The following is a 15,591-nucleotide window of genomic DNA, read 5'->3' on the forward strand; positions in this document are numbered from 1 at the left end:
CTAAAAAAAAAATCCAGAAATCACAATATATGATTTTTTAACTATTTATTTGTATGATACAGCTGCAAATAAGTATTTGAACACCTGTCTATCAGCTAGAATTCTGACCCTCAAAGACCTGTTAGTCTGCCTTTAAAATGTCCACCTCCACTCCATTTATTATCCTAAATTAGATGCACCTGTTTGAGGTCGTTAGGTGCATAAAGACACCTGTCCACCCCATACAATCAGTAAGAATCCAACTACTAACATGGCCAAGACCAAAGAGCTGTCCAAAGACACTAGAGACAAAATTGTACACCTCCACAAGGCTGGAAAGGGCTACGGGGAAATTGCCAAGCAGCTTGGTGAAAAAAGGTCCACTGTTGGAGCAATCATTAGAAAATGGAAGAAGCTAAACATGACTGTCAATCTCCCTCGGACTGGGGCTCCATGCAAGATCTCACCTCGTGGGGTCTCAATGATCCTAAGAAAGGTGAGAAATCAGCCCAGAACTACACGGGAGGAGCTGGTCAATGACCTGAAAAGAGCTGGGACCACCGTTTCCAAGGTTACTGTTGGTAATACACTAAGACGTCATGGTTTGAAATCATGCATGGCACGGAAGGTTCCCCTGCTTAAACCAGCACATGTCAAGGCCCATCTTAAGTTTGCCAATGACCATTTGGATGATCATGGGAGAAAGTCATGTGGTCAGATGAGACCAAAATATAACTTTTTGGTCATAATTCCATTAAACGTGTTTGGAGGAAGAAGAATGATGAGTACCATCCCAAGAACACCATCCCTACTGTGAAGCATGGGGGTGGTAGCATCATGCTTTGGGGGTGTTTTTCTGCACATGGGACAGGGCAACTGCACTGTATTAAGGAGAGGATGACCGGGGCCATGTATTGCGAGATTTTGGGGAACAACCTCCTTCCCTCAGTTAGAGCATTGAAGATGGGTCGAGGCTGGGTCTTAATGACCTGAAGCACACAGCCAGGATAACCAAGGAGTGGCTCTGTAAGAAGCATATCAAGGTTCTGGCGTGGCCTAGCCAGTCTCCAGACCTAAACCCAATAGAGAATCTTTGGAGGGAGCTCAAACTCCATGTTTCTCAGCGACAGCCCAGAAACCTGACTGATCTAGAGAAGATCTGTGTGGAAGAGTGGGCCAAAATCCCTCCTGCAGTGTGTGCAAACCTGGTGAAAAACTACAGGAAACGTTTGACCTCTGTAATTGCAAACAAAGGCTACTGTACCAAATATTAACATTGATTTTCTCAGGTGTTCAAATACTTATTTGCAGCTGTATCACACAAATAAATAGTTAAAAAATCATACATTGTGATTTCTGGATTTTTTTTTTTAGATTATGTCTCTCACAGTGGACATGCACCTACGATGACAATTTCAGACCCCTCCATGATTTCTAAGTGGGAGAACTTGCAAAATAGCAGGGTGTTCAAATACTTATTTTCCTCACTGTATATATATTTACATTAGAAAAACTATTTGAGTGAAAAGCTGAACTGAAAAATTTGAATGCTTGTGTTGTTTCCGAGATAAACCGTGAGTCAAAGTATGTTTTATAATGTTGGGTTACTATGAGCTGGGCAGAGCCGCTCAGCTGTTGAGATTAATTCCAAGAGATCTTTTTTTGGCTGATGGGTCAATCTTTCTTTCACTCTGCCAGTCTCTGTCTCTGTGATGTTGGTGTGTGTATGAACATGAATGTTTGGAGATTCAAATGTTCTCTGGCCTTCTGAGGTTCAGTCCCCAATGTGACTACCAGTGTTTTGGACAGAGTCATCTGCTCTTTACATGGTAATCAAAACACAAATGCAGAGTAAGAGGACACATTAGACAGGATATGTTTTCACATTTTAATACATTTCACATGTGGTTTATTGTAACAGAAATGACACAAACATTAATAGTGCTAGCACTATTAATTAATTTGGCTACCCAACACACATACTCATATACACTCTCACATTTTAGAGCACATTTTATGAACAATTCTCCTCTTTCTTCCACTTCCAATTACTTCCTCTGCATTTTATATGTTTTGTTCCATCCATTTCTCCACAGTTTCTGTGGTGAATTTCCTTTTTCAGTCCTCTTGAATACGAGTCGCCCCCTCTTCTGATACTGGACCCTCCCTCTTGATCTCGGTAACCACCTCTGTGTATGTCACATCTGGGCTGGGCTTCCTGCCTTTGGGAGGAGTCACAGCTGGCTCGCCCTCTGCACCTTCCTGGCCCTCAGCGACAGTGCGTTCCTTCTTCAGTTTGATTTTGAACGATTCTTTAGTGGGTGCTTTCTTAGCAATGTTTTCCTTCAGCCTCTCGCTGCTCTGACGCATCTTCTCTCGCTGCTCGGGGGGCACGATCTTCTCACCCAAGGTGTTGAATTTGGTTCCAAGCGTTTGGCCCGTCTTACTCAGGCTCTCCTTGGTCTTGCTTAGGTTTTCCCGCGTCTTATCGCGGGTCTTGCTCATGTTCTCTTTGGAGAACGCAGCTTTGATGTTCTCAATGCCTTTTAAGCCGCTCTGTTTCAGACGTGCGCCCCGGGATGACTCACCCTCCTCTACCACCATGTACTCCTCATCAGATGATAGGTCAGCAGGGATGTCATACTCATCTGGCTCCACCTCCAAGTTAGCAAGCCCTGCCCCCTTGGGAGTCTTGGTGACAGCAACAGAGGGAACTTCAGTTTCACCCTGCACACAGGAGAGACTATTATTCACTGGAAAACACACTCTGACTTTACCCACTCCCAGAAGGTCATGGAGAAGAACTCAGATGTGTTATGCTTTCTTGCAACAATGTCAAACTCAACAAGATGCAAGAGTCATTGTGCTGATTACCAAACATCAATTTCAATATTAACATATTTAGATTTAATTATTTATTAAAGCGTTAGTTCACTCAAAAATGCTAATTCTGTCATGAATTATTCACCCTTATGTCATTCCAAACCCTTAAGTCTTTCGTTCATCTCTGGAACACAAATTAACATGAAATGAAATCTGAGACCATTCTGTCCCTCCATTGACAGCCTTTGCAACTACCACTTTCAAGCCCCAGAAAGATAAGGCATCATAAAAGTATTCCATGTGACCCAAGTGATTTAACCTCAGTTTTATGAAGCGATGCAAGTGCTTTGTTTGTGCAAAAAACAAACAAACAAAAAACATAATTTACCTCTTTATTTACAAAGTATTAATATCTAACATGCGTTCATGAGAGCACAACGACGCATGCATGTTGTGTGGATTCATAGAGTGGTAAACAAGTGGTTTTTTTTTGCGCCAACAAAGCACTCTTGTCACTTCTTAAAATTGAAGTTAAACCACTGAATTCACATGGATTACTTTAATGATGTCTTTACTACCTTTCTGGGACTTGAACGTGGTAGATGCGTAAGCTGTCAGTGGAGGGACAGAAAGCTCTCAGATTTCATTTTGTGTCCGTTTGTGTTCTGAAGATGAACTAAAGTCTTACGGTTTTGGAACAACATGAGGGTGAGTAATTAATAACAGAATTTGCATTTTTGGGTGAACCCTTTAAGATCTAAATGCAAATTTCTATTTAAATGTATTACATTAATTAAAGCATAAATATGAATGTTGAGCTTTAGCTCTTGCTCTTACCAAAACAAAAACAGACAGCCTACATTTCAGGTGCTGCGTTGGGTGTAAAATGTTGGTTCAGTTACAGAATACAACTCATATACTTAAAGGGATTGTTCACTTAAAAATGTAGAGAATATTTTAGTTTGAAGAATATTTTTAACTGTTTTGTCCATATAATGAAAGTCAGTGTAGTCCAAAACAACATTAGACCCCAATGACTTTCATTGAAAGGAGAAAAAAAATCTTCTTGGAACGACATGAGGGTGAATAAATGATGACAGAATTTATTTATTTTGACTGAACTATCTTGTTAGGTAAAAATTACTGATATAGTTTCAGCTGTTTTGTTTGTTTGTTTTTGCAAAATTTATGATGATGCAAATAAGATGATATGTCTGATGCACATTGAACATTGAACTAGTTAAAATCACCATAATATTAAAACTTTTTATAAAACACTTTTTTTTTCCGGTCCTTGATTCTGATTAGTTGAGCCGCATTTAAATCTGCTGTAAATTACAAACCTACACCTCCACTCCACATCGTGCCTAACAACATCGCTTAGCTGTTCTAAATTCACTGTAAACCACTTCAATGTCAGTCAGACAATCTGATCCTGTTTAAGTGGGTGGTTCTTGGCCATCACAAGCAAAGTGGACTAGATTTTATGTCAGTCTAATGTCTGGTTACTTGAGACTACCCTTCCCTTGAGGACATTTTTTCAGTCTGTAAGAATGGATGTCTATGTACAGTATGTGTATGAATAAACTCCCTATTCAGGGAATAGCCTTAAAGAGTCTCTTCAGCTGTGTTCAGCAGCTCTATATTAGGAAAGCCCAGAATAACTACTCACAAACACACTCTCATACACACACACACACACACACACACACACACACACACACACACACACACACACACACACACACACACACACACACACACACACACACACACACACACACACACACACACACACACACACACACACACTAACAGCCTAATTTAGACTAATTTGTAACACATTTTCTCAAATGTAATAGTTTAAGAATAGATCATTGATGAACCACATTGGACTACAACTACTAATCTGTATCTGTGGTGGTTGAGGTCCAGTGTCACTCTTGAATGAACATATCAAAAATATCTTTATTGTCATCTGACACACAAACATAAATAGGTAGCCAATCAGCTCTAGAAAGGAAATTCTCAAGTGTGCATACAGCAGATGTCATTGTGAGATTACAGAGGCAACTTGCTGTTAAATGCCAAAAGTATAGAGCTTCACTATCAATCACCCAAAAAGTTTGATCACATTTACAGTTTGGTGAATTTTCACGAGTGAAATCCAATCACTTCAATAGGAATTCTTCAAGTTGTTGACCAACAAAAAGCTGCTTTGTTTGAAAGTGACTTCTGTGTGAGCTGTGCTTCATAAAGTGCTAAATTATTGACAATAGACAGTGGACCTTTTTTGCCTGTGGAATCTCACCAAAATGTCGCTAATGTGACCGCACCTTAACATGCATGCAGTGGTTAGCAATGGGTTTACCTGGTAGATAACAACCCTGAACTTGTTGCGTGTGAGAAGCTCATCCTGTGTAGTTTCCACCTTCTTCACACGCACGTTCTGTTTCTCCACACGTGAACGTACTTCTTTAACGTGTGTGCTCACGCGACGGGCTTTCTGCAGCAGTTTGTCAACGGTTGTTGCTGTGGCGCCATGGTCACGAGCCAGTTTAATAAGCTCGGATTGGACAGCGTTTACAGAGCTTTCGAGCTGCTGCTGTCGCTCCTCCATGCGCTGCTGGCTCGCCTGGACGCCATCGATGATCGTAGACACGCGTTCCAGCAGAGAGAGAATCGACAGGGCCGAGATGGGCTGCCCGGATTCATCCTCGACCCCCAACATGACATCTCCTCTCTTTTCCATCTCTGATTCTCCTTTTCACCGTCCCTGAAAGTAAAGCTACCGGGCCAGAGATGGGTAAGGGGCCTGGCGGAATCAAACACACAGTAGAGAGAAACTGACACTCCAAGAGAGAGACTCCAATGGAATCTGACAAACTCCACCCCTGTTCACACAAAGATATAAATGCATGGATATAAATACAACTGTAAGAGGACACTAAGACAGTTTTGGAAGCTGTATCACAGAAGCGTTGGAAAGCCCCATTAATTCATACATTCCAGTACTGTGTGCATGTGTTATGGTGGCTTGTGATATGCATAATAATATGTGTTGCTTTCTCAGCTCTGAAATATCTAAAATGACAGTGGCATTGATCTAGAGAGCAAATGTGTGTGTTTGTGTGGTGAGGTGGACTTACTTTTATAAATCTGCCCTCCTGTGGCATACCGTCAACTCAACTGAAGCCAACAGCTGAGGAACGCACACACACACACACACACACACACAGTGTAAACTGACCTTGGAGGGGTTTCACATTGGCGTTTTGACCTCTGACCTCACATTAAGGCATACGAAAACTGCACCTCCCAGCATGCACTTTGAGTAACTGAGGAAAATACACTAGAACTTTAAGAAAAACACTAAAGACATGACATTTTCCTTAAAACTCACTTTATACATTTTTACTGAGTTTAAACAGATTTGACATGCAAACTTTCACAGGCCTTCACATAATATCAAGTCACTGATTCACAAACTGATTTATAAGACTGATAAACTTCTTTAGGAAAATTCAGTTGTAAGAGGTTTGGATTGCTTGGTTTTGAATTGTGCTAAAACACAGCTGCTATTATTTCCTTTTTGCCAGCTTTATCCACCATATTTTTCTATGTGGAAGTAAATTATTTCCTGTGGATGTGCAAGACTTTGGATTCATTAGCTACTGTACTGTAGGTAAACAAATAGAAAATAATAGCAAATACCGGTTTGCAACATCAAGCAGCATAACAGACTTTTTTTTACAGCTAAAATAATTGACAACGGAAGCCTCACACATTCAAGTTAAAAATGATTACACCTTCTCTTACATTAAAAATGAGGAGGATAGAAGGTAAAATATAAAGAGAAAACAACAGATTCTGGCAGGAGTAGGCTTTACAAACATTCTCTGATATATATCTTTAACCTGTGGCCCACACTGTAAATCTCTTATGGAGAGTTTGGACACTAAAAACAACTATATTTTTCCTTTTCTTTTCTTTTTTTTTTAAGAATATCTGAGTGATCCATGCCAAAGTCACAAAGCTATTGTGCTGTGGGTGGTTGCCAGGGCATTGCTATGTAGTTGCTAAGGCTTTCAAGGAGGTTTTTTTTTGCATGTTTCTATGTGGTTGCTAGGGTGTTCTGAGCGGTTGCTTACTGGCCAAAGATAAAAGAGTGTCAGTAATATTCTGGTCCCAATAAATGGCTTGGGTAATGTTCTGCAACTGAAGAAAACGCATGCAAATAGAAAAAACACCAACAAATTAAGAAAACATATTTTGTTTGACAACATATGCTGCATATACTCGCAACGCAACCAAATACAGAAACGCAATGCAAATACTCGCAACGCAACCAAATACAGAAACGCACTGCAAATACTCGCAACGCAACCAAATACAGAAACGCACTGCAAATACTCGCCACGCAACCAAATACAGAAAGGCACTGCAAGTACTCATAATACAAGCATATGAAGGAAATGCACTGCAAATATTTACAACGCAACCAAATACAGAAATGCACTGCAAGTACTCATAATGCAACCAAATACAGAAATGCTCTGCAAATACTCACAATGCAACCAAATACAGAAACGCACTGCAAATACTCGCAACGCAACCAAATACAGAAACGCACTGCAAATACTCGCAATGCAACCAAATACAGAAACGCACTGCAAATACTCGCAACACAACCAAATACAGAAACGCACTGCAAATACTCGCAATGCAACCAAATACAGAAAGGCACTGCAAGTACTCATAATACAAGCATATGTAGGAAATGCACTGCAAATATTTACAACGCAACCAAATACAGAAATGCACTGCAAGTACTCATAATGCAACCAAATACAGAAATGCTCTGCAAATACTCACAATGCAACCAAATACAGAAACGCACTGCAAATACTCGCAACGTAAACAAAATTCAGAAAGGCACTGCAAGTACTCATAATACAAGCATATGTAGGAATTGCACTGCAAATATTTACAACGCAACCAAATACAGAAATGCACTGCAAATACTCATAATACAAGCATATGTAGGAAATGCACAGCAAATATTTACAACGCAACCAAATACAGAAACGCACTGCAAATACTTGCAACGCAACCAAATACAGAAAGGCACTGCAAGTACTCATAATACAAGCATATGTAGGAAATGCACTGCAAATATTTACAACGCAACCAAATACAGAAATGCACTGCAAGTACTCATAATACAAGCATATGTAGGAAATGCACAGCAAATATTTACAACGCAACCAAATACAGAAATGCACTGCAAATACTCACAATGCAACCAAATACAGAAATGCACTGCAAATACTCGCAACGCAACCAAATACAGAAAGGCACTGCAAGTACTCATAATACAAGCATATGTAGGAAATGCACAGCAAATATTTACAACGCAACCAAATACAGAAATGCACTGCAAATACTCATAATGCAACCAAATACAGAAACGCACTGCAAATACTCGCAACGCAACCAAATACAGAAACGCACTGCAAATACTCGCAACGCAACCAAATAGAGAAAGGCACTGCAAGTACTCATAATACAAGCATATGTAGGAAATGCACTGCAAATATTTGCAACGCAACCAAATACAGAAACACACTGCAAATACTCACAATGCAACCAAATACAGAAACGCACAGCAAGTACTCACAATAGAACCAAATACAAAAACGTACTGCAATACAACCACTCTGCAAATACTCACAATACTGAGTATTTGCAGCGCGTTTCTGTATTTGGTCGCGTTATAAGTATTTGCAGTGCATTTCTATATTTGGTTGTGTTGTGAGTATTTGCAGCACATCTGTTGTCAAACTGATGAAGATGTTTTCAAATTTGCTGGTGTTTTTTTCGTTGAGCTCTTTCGGCCACCCTATCTTAGTCAGTATAAATATAAATATGGGATTTGTATGCCCGTTATATTGTCCTCCAAGTGAAAATCATCTTATAGCTTTTGAAAGTAATAGCACACATTCTCCTTGACAATATGCCATCACTCTTAAATCTTGCTAGCACGTTTTGCGTGGCAAGCATCACTCCAATATTGTTCAGAACATGTAAAAATCGACTTAATGTAAACATTTGACCATGTGGATTTACTGCATTTAGACTAGAAAGAAAGTGACGGAGAGAGATGAAAAAGGCAAAACTGTGAAGGGGAGAGAACACTGGGAATGTAGAGATTTTAACATAAAAAAACTCCTGGTGACAAGATGGAATAAGGCCACTGAAATATCACTGTTGAAAGATAGAATTCTTTCCAAAACGCTTCAGTGAGAGTGTAATAGTGTTTGAGTGTGAAGAAGCTATTGGGGTATGGGGTGTATGTGATGTATGTGAGTAGATGAGTAGTATGTGTGCTTAGTGACAAAAAAAGAGTTTTAAGAGAGTACAGTTTGTGCGTTTCTGTTTAAGTTATCAGCAGCTATACAATCCTGCGTCCTCCATCTTTGGGTGAGTGACCTAGGCTCTGTTTCTGAAGATGGGCTCGTGGGTTTTTTGGATGAATCCTAAAGGCAACAGTTTTGAGATTTGGTGAGTGTGTGATATTTGTGCTTTTTTTCTATATTAGAATTTATTTGGTGCATACTACTGTGCATGAGAAGAGTTTTACCTTGTGATGCATATTATGATAGCGATAATTATGCTGATCTGTACAGCAGCAATAATCACAGCAATCAGGACGTATTGAAGCTTCTGTCCATTGGGCACCACGTACAACTCACTGAAGTCTCTCTGCTCACAGTGCACACCGGAGAACCCCACATCACACCTAAACAATACGACTGTGATTGACCGAAACACATCAACCACATATGCCTAAAATCCTTTTCATTTTTACAGCCAATTGAGATTTACTACAATAGATGACTTGTGCATGTGTTGCGGATCATACCTGCATGTTGCCAGATCATTTTTCATCTCACAGGTTCCATGCACACAAAAGCTGCTGTTGATTTCAGCACAGGGCATTGCTCCGCCCACACTGACTCCGCCCAATAATACCACTGAATCTATGGGATGAATCAAACATGTCATATCTGATTACAGAATTTTTTTACACATTTGTCTCTACATGTGTTTGCTGATTGTATGATTTATGTGTGTGTGTGTTTACCTGGACATTGCCCAAGGTGTTTGACATTAATCTGAGCTTGTTTCAAGCAGGAAGCTTCTCTGACCTGACATGGATTACTGTAAGACTGGCCATCTGATCCACAAACTGGATTCATATTAAATCCACTGCAGTCTATATTACATACACACCTGCACAGAAAATGCATGTTACTTGCATGTCCGCCTCTATAGAAGGATTTCGCAAATGGGCTTTTGGGAAGGAACTGCAGGGGGTTTGTGAGATGAAAAGCTAATAATTAATTAAGTCATGAGAAGTTCAAGGGTTTAAATGTTTGAAAATGAAGAATTTAAGACAAATATTAGTTTTGTAACTTGTAAAGTAAAAATATTATTATTATCAAATATTTGTATATTTTATTTTACAGTTCAATTGTAATTTGCAACATATTTATATATATATATATGCCTTCAATTTTTACAAGCTAACACTACTACAATATTTAATAATAGTTAATAATAGGAGAACTATGAACATGCAAATTTTAAGTTAAATTATTGAATTATTAATTTAAAATCTCAGGGTAAATATCAAGCAAATATTTACTTTAATGGGTTTGGCTGAAAAAAAAGTTTGGAAACTCCTGCTCTATAAAACGCACACACACACACACACACACACACACACACACACACACACACACACACACACACACACACACACACACACACACACACACACACACACACACACACACACGTTGGTGCACCTATAATTATGGGGACATTCCATAGGCATAATGGTTTTTATACTGTACAAACTGTATATTCTATCCTATTACACTAACCATACCCCTAAACCCACCCATCACAGAAAACTTTCTGCATATTTACATTTTTAATAAAACAATGTTTATTTAGTATGTTTTTAAAGCCATTTTAATTACTAGGACTCAATAAATGTCCTTATAAACCATGTTTACATTGTAATACCAGTGTAATACCCATGTCATTATAAAAATTTGTATCCTCATAAATCATATAAACAAGCACACACACACACACACACACACACACACACACACACACACACACACACACACACACACACACACACGTTGACCAACCAAATGCCTTCAGAGTCTTCATCACACTCCGCTCCAAACTTGCAGCTAGAACACTTAGAGTATCTGCTGGGCTCTAGTCCTGAACTCTCCAGATCTACACACAAACATACACACATGGTTTACGTAAGGTCTAATATTGCATTGAAAGTCACATATCATTTTTATTTTGGTTGCCTTAATATCATACAGCAATGAAGATCACATTTCACATTCCCTAGGGCCTAGACCATTAAACTGCTCAAAACTTTAGATGTTGGCTCTGACAGCAAAAAAATTAAATAAAAATACCTGTATCTCCTGATGCCGATTCAGCATCTGAGAAAAAGGATAAATATCATGTAAAACGCCATGTCTGCTTAATAGTTTTAAATATATGTATTACATAGATTTACATATTACATATTATACATACAGCAAAAAATATTGTATATTATTAAGTGTATAGCACTGATTTTGCATTTAATTGCTAAGTGCTTTGAAAAGGCTTTTACTGTTTTTGCTAACCGGGATGACAGTGTCCTTCCGTAATTACAGTGATTCTGGTCTGCTGTTCACAGGCAGCTTGTCTTAGGAAACATTCACTATGATATGTGTCACCATCAGACCCACATACTGGAGCAAACATCTGTGGACACTGAAAGAAACAAACACCTGAGTCCTGAAACCAGCCTCAGACATTAATTATGTCACAGGGCAATAATCTAGACACTGTTCTTAGCATCATTAGCTGTAATAAGCCATGTTTAATTTCATAATGTGCGGAGCTTATTGTGGCAGGACAAAAACAAACCTGAAACTGACAAAGACACTCCAGGTGTGATCCGTTGTCCCTACAGATTCCTCCGAAAGAACAACTATATTCATCACACACATGATGGTCAACGTTCTTCTCGGACATACCTAAAACCAACACACACCTTTGTCAAAGGCATCACGTGTAAGTGTGTTCATGTATGTGTTTGACCACACAAAGATAGTACAAAACCTAGCTCAGCAGGAATAGTGGGAAGAAGCCTTAGAAAGGGATTAAACCATCTGTTCTGACAAGTATACACATGCAAAAATGTACGAGGGACCATGACGTCCAAATGTCACCACAAAGATAGTAAAACCTGAAAAAACGAAACCCTGCTGAAAACAAAAAACAGCCTGTTTGATGGCCTTAGCTGGTGTCTCAGACTAGTTTTAGAGCGCCTTTTAGAAACTGTAAACTGCTTAAACTGGGGAACCAATTGAAAGCAACTAAAACTAACTATCTAAGGTTGGCTTGAACTGAAGGGGTGGATTCTAGAATCCACTGCTGCTTCAATGTATATCTGATGAGTGATTATAATCAAGGTATTAATCTATAGTTTTCCTTCTAAATATCAAATGAGTTGAATGACTTCTCTGGGCTTATGAGATTTTACTTTGTTATAGAAGTAACCAGTGTGATTACTGAAATGTTCTTTTCATGTATTCTTTAATGTTTGTATTATATATCTGAGAGGTGACTGAAGGGTCTAGTCCATGCTAGAAGTGCAGTAACAGTGCATGCTCATTTAGCTTGGCTTCCAGAAATGAAATATGGAAAGATGTTTTGTTTGAGAGATGTTTTGTCTTCAACATTGTGTTAAAACATATCTGTTCTTCTAGCTCACCATGACGACTATAGGTCACAATGGTCACTGGAACCTAGTTGAGGGACCATTTCTTTGTTAAAGCTTTACTTTATTGTGTTATATTAAAGTGTCCTCTCTTTGAGAGAAAGAATGTTATATCTTGATGTTTTGAAGACTCTCCAGTTTATAGTTAGAGCCTGGCCAAATCCAACCTTAGAAAAGCTGTGTGTCGGTGTGTGTGTTAGTCTTTTTGGTTGCAGGTAAAGCAACCACTGGCATTATTGGAGATTGACTGACTTGTTGTTCGAGACAGGCTGGCGCCCAGCAACCCAGATCCGCAAACTGGAGGGTCACAACGTGCCTAAATTCAGGGTCCAAGTGTCAGCTGCATAATTGATGGAGATATGCTTCAGTCTATCTGTATAAAATTACTATGTTTATCTATATTCAATGAGAATAATTCAACCTGAAGCAAGGACGTAGCTTAGACCTTGGTGAAAGGTATAACTGCTGTGATCTTTGTAACTGCAAGCCTACGAACTCCTTGTGAGTCTTGAAGCTGACTTCTGCTGATGAAACTGCAAACTATCTTCAGTAAAACTTTTCTTCAATTTATTATAATTCTGACTCCGGGTCTTCATTCATCACATTTTAATATTTTATTTTGTCGTGTTTATGTTTTTCAGCAGGACATTTTCACAAACTGCTAAATCTAAAAGCTTCCTAACATAAAGAGACTACGTTTAAAAAATAAAAAATGCCAATGCACTTCATTTTAAAAACAGTTGTCAATGGAAGGTCCGCACCATCACTCCATCAGTAAATTAAAGACTATGTGTATGTGTGTGTGTGTGTGTGTGTGTGTGTGTGTGTGTGTGTGTGTGTGTGTGTGTGTTCGCACCTTCACATCCTTTGTCATCTTCAGTCAAACAGTCGCTCTCCGTGTTGGAAGTCAGGGCCCCGGGCGTCTGCACGAGGACCAGCAGCCCGAACATCGCGAGACAGCGTCCAGCACCTGCAGCGCACGAGCCACCGGACATAATGCGGCTGAACACGACGATTCCGCGCGACTGATAGCCTACGGCTGTGTGAGCCAGGTGACGCGGAAATGTTGGTTCACATGAAAGCTGATGCTGCACTTACTATGGCTCATTTCTTCTTGTCATCGGCCGGGATGAAAGAAGGGCCAGTGACCCGATACCTTTAGACGCATCACACCAGCTCACGCGCTCTAATTATCGTGTCGCGCGCGCAGAGACGGCATCAGTTTCCTTCACTTCCCTTCATCTGCGCTAGACGGACACAGAACAGGGAATACAGGGAAGAGATAGACTCCACAGCAACAACATGAGACGGACCTGAATATGGTCACGTGAAACCCTTAATGGTTAGAGGGGGGAAAAAACCTATTAATAAAGTAAAAAAAATCAGGTTAAAACCTATTGTGAAAATTAGCGTTGCTTCCTACAATATTAGGCTATAAAAAGTCTTTAACATCATATAGGTTCATGCCTACTTTTCATCATATACTTTTTCTTACACAGTAGGCTATTTATAGGCTACATAATTAGCCTATTTATATTTTATATTTACTTTTAGGAAAGAGATCCCTCGCGAGGAGATCATCATATTTGTGAGTTCCATCAAAACGTTAGAACATTTCAGAAATAACGAGCTCTTTTTTCTTACTCTATTTTATAAATCCATCACAAATATGATGATTCCTTTCGTGAGACCCCCTTCCTTAAATATAAAGATAAAATTAACACAGTGTAACAAAAATATTATAAAGATAGGTCTGTGATATGCAGTCTTCATGGTTTTAAGATATGGTAGGCTATATTTTCTCTTAACACTATGGTCTTATTTATGTAACTATAACATTTTAAATTCGAAATATTCACTGTAATATTCAAGACAGTTAACCTTGACAGCCCTAAAAATACATAATATATAAAAAAAGCATTTATATCTCTCAAAGTAGGGGAGACCGGCAGACAGTTGCAACATGGGGATGGTTGCAACATGTCATTTTTGACATGTTGCAACCATTTTTTGACATAAAAAACTTGTTTTGGAGGTATGAAAGTAAATATTTTCATGAGATATATTTTTTGTCATACTGTCCAGATATTTTGTATGAAGTAATCAAAACTTACTTAATTTGAATTATTGTGTTGTTGACTTCTAAATTACATGGTTAGCATGTGTCAAAGTCAGTGTGTCTAGCAGGCACATTATGTTCTGTCATGGCTGATAGGGTTGGGGACGGCTGCAACAAGTTATAAATTGCATGTATAATAAAAGTTTGTTACATTGCAAATTGCTCAATTCTTCCAGTCTGACACTGAAATATGGAGGGATTGAATAGCATCTGTAACACCTGCACACTGAATCTATGTAAGCCTATGTTCTACACATAAACAAACAAAACTCAATAACTGTTATTTGATAAATATGACTAAATAAATTATTGGCTACAATAATATTATCGAAATAAATAATACTATAATATTATAGTAGGCCTAAAACAGTTAATATTTTCAGAATTATATGCTCATTGAGACAAAAAGCTTAAGTTAATGAATGAAATTTAAGGTATTTTTAACATGTTGCAACCGTCCCTGGGTTGTGTTGCAACCGTCCCCTGGGTTGGGGTCAGTTGCAACATCTGACTTCTTCCATTCAAATAAATACTGTGAATGATATGTCATATATAATCATCATTAAATGGTATGGGTAATTAGCAGACAGATGCAAGTTTAATATATACAAATTTGGTTGGTCTAGTAGTCCAAATAGTCTCTGAGTAACTGAGAGAAATGCAAAAAGTGTTGCAACTGTCCCCGGTCTCCCCTCTTAGTGCCCCTATAGAAAACTCCATGACAGAGCACATCTGTTGCCCTTTTTAACTCTAAAAATGCAAAGGTTTTTCTTTTTGGGCTAGTGTGTAGGCC

The 15,591-nt window shown here is 38.9% G+C and overlaps 2 protein-coding genes across 2 annotated transcripts; both read right to left on the reverse strand.

Moving 5' to 3' along the window:
* Nucleotides 1-2,027: 2,027 nt before the first annotated feature.
* Nucleotides 2,028-5,682, reverse strand: cavin4a (caveolae associated protein 4a). The gene is made up of 2 exons (XM_081374298.1): nt 5,174-5,682; nt 2,028-2,706 (listed from the first exon to the last, which is right to left on the reverse strand). The coding sequence occupies exons 1-2, from the start codon at nt 5,552-5,554 to the stop codon at nt 2,098-2,100; spliced, it is 990 nt and encodes a 329-aa protein (XP_081230424.1). The 5' UTR covers nt 5,555-5,682; the 3' UTR covers nt 2,028-2,097.
* Nucleotides 5,683-9,133: 3,451 nt separating this feature from the next.
* Nucleotides 9,134-13,674, reverse strand: tmeff1a (transmembrane protein with EGF-like and two follistatin-like domains 1a; the record flags this gene model as incomplete). Its single annotated transcript, XM_081375619.1, has 9 exons — nt 9,134-9,341; nt 9,446-9,604; nt 9,728-9,845; nt 9,950-10,098; nt 11,034-11,127; nt 11,322-11,348; nt 11,538-11,667; nt 11,824-11,933; nt 13,536-13,674. 9 exons carry the CDS (start codon nt 13,672-13,674, stop codon nt 9,257-9,259), a joined length of 1,011 nt encoding a protein of 336 aa, XP_081231745.1. The 3' UTR covers nt 9,134-9,256.
* Nucleotides 13,675-15,591: the final 1,917 nt, after the last annotated feature.

Source organism: Scardinius erythrophthalmus (genome assembly GCF_964197995.2).
Source record: "Scardinius erythrophthalmus genome assembly, chromosome: 9".
NCBI lineage: Eukaryota > Metazoa > Chordata > Actinopteri > Cypriniformes > Leuciscidae > Scardinius > Scardinius erythrophthalmus.

Bases quoted from the DNA above. Each gene is read 5' to 3' on its own strand.
- cavin4a (XM_081374298.1), bottom strand. From the start codon at position 5,554: ATGGAAAAGAGAGGAGATGTCATGTTGGGGGTCGAGGATGAATCCGGG. The intron at 2,707-5,173 runs GTAAACCCATTG...TCCTGTGTGCAG, and splicing joins TCAGGGTTGTTATCTACCAG to GGTGAAACTGAAGTTCCCTC.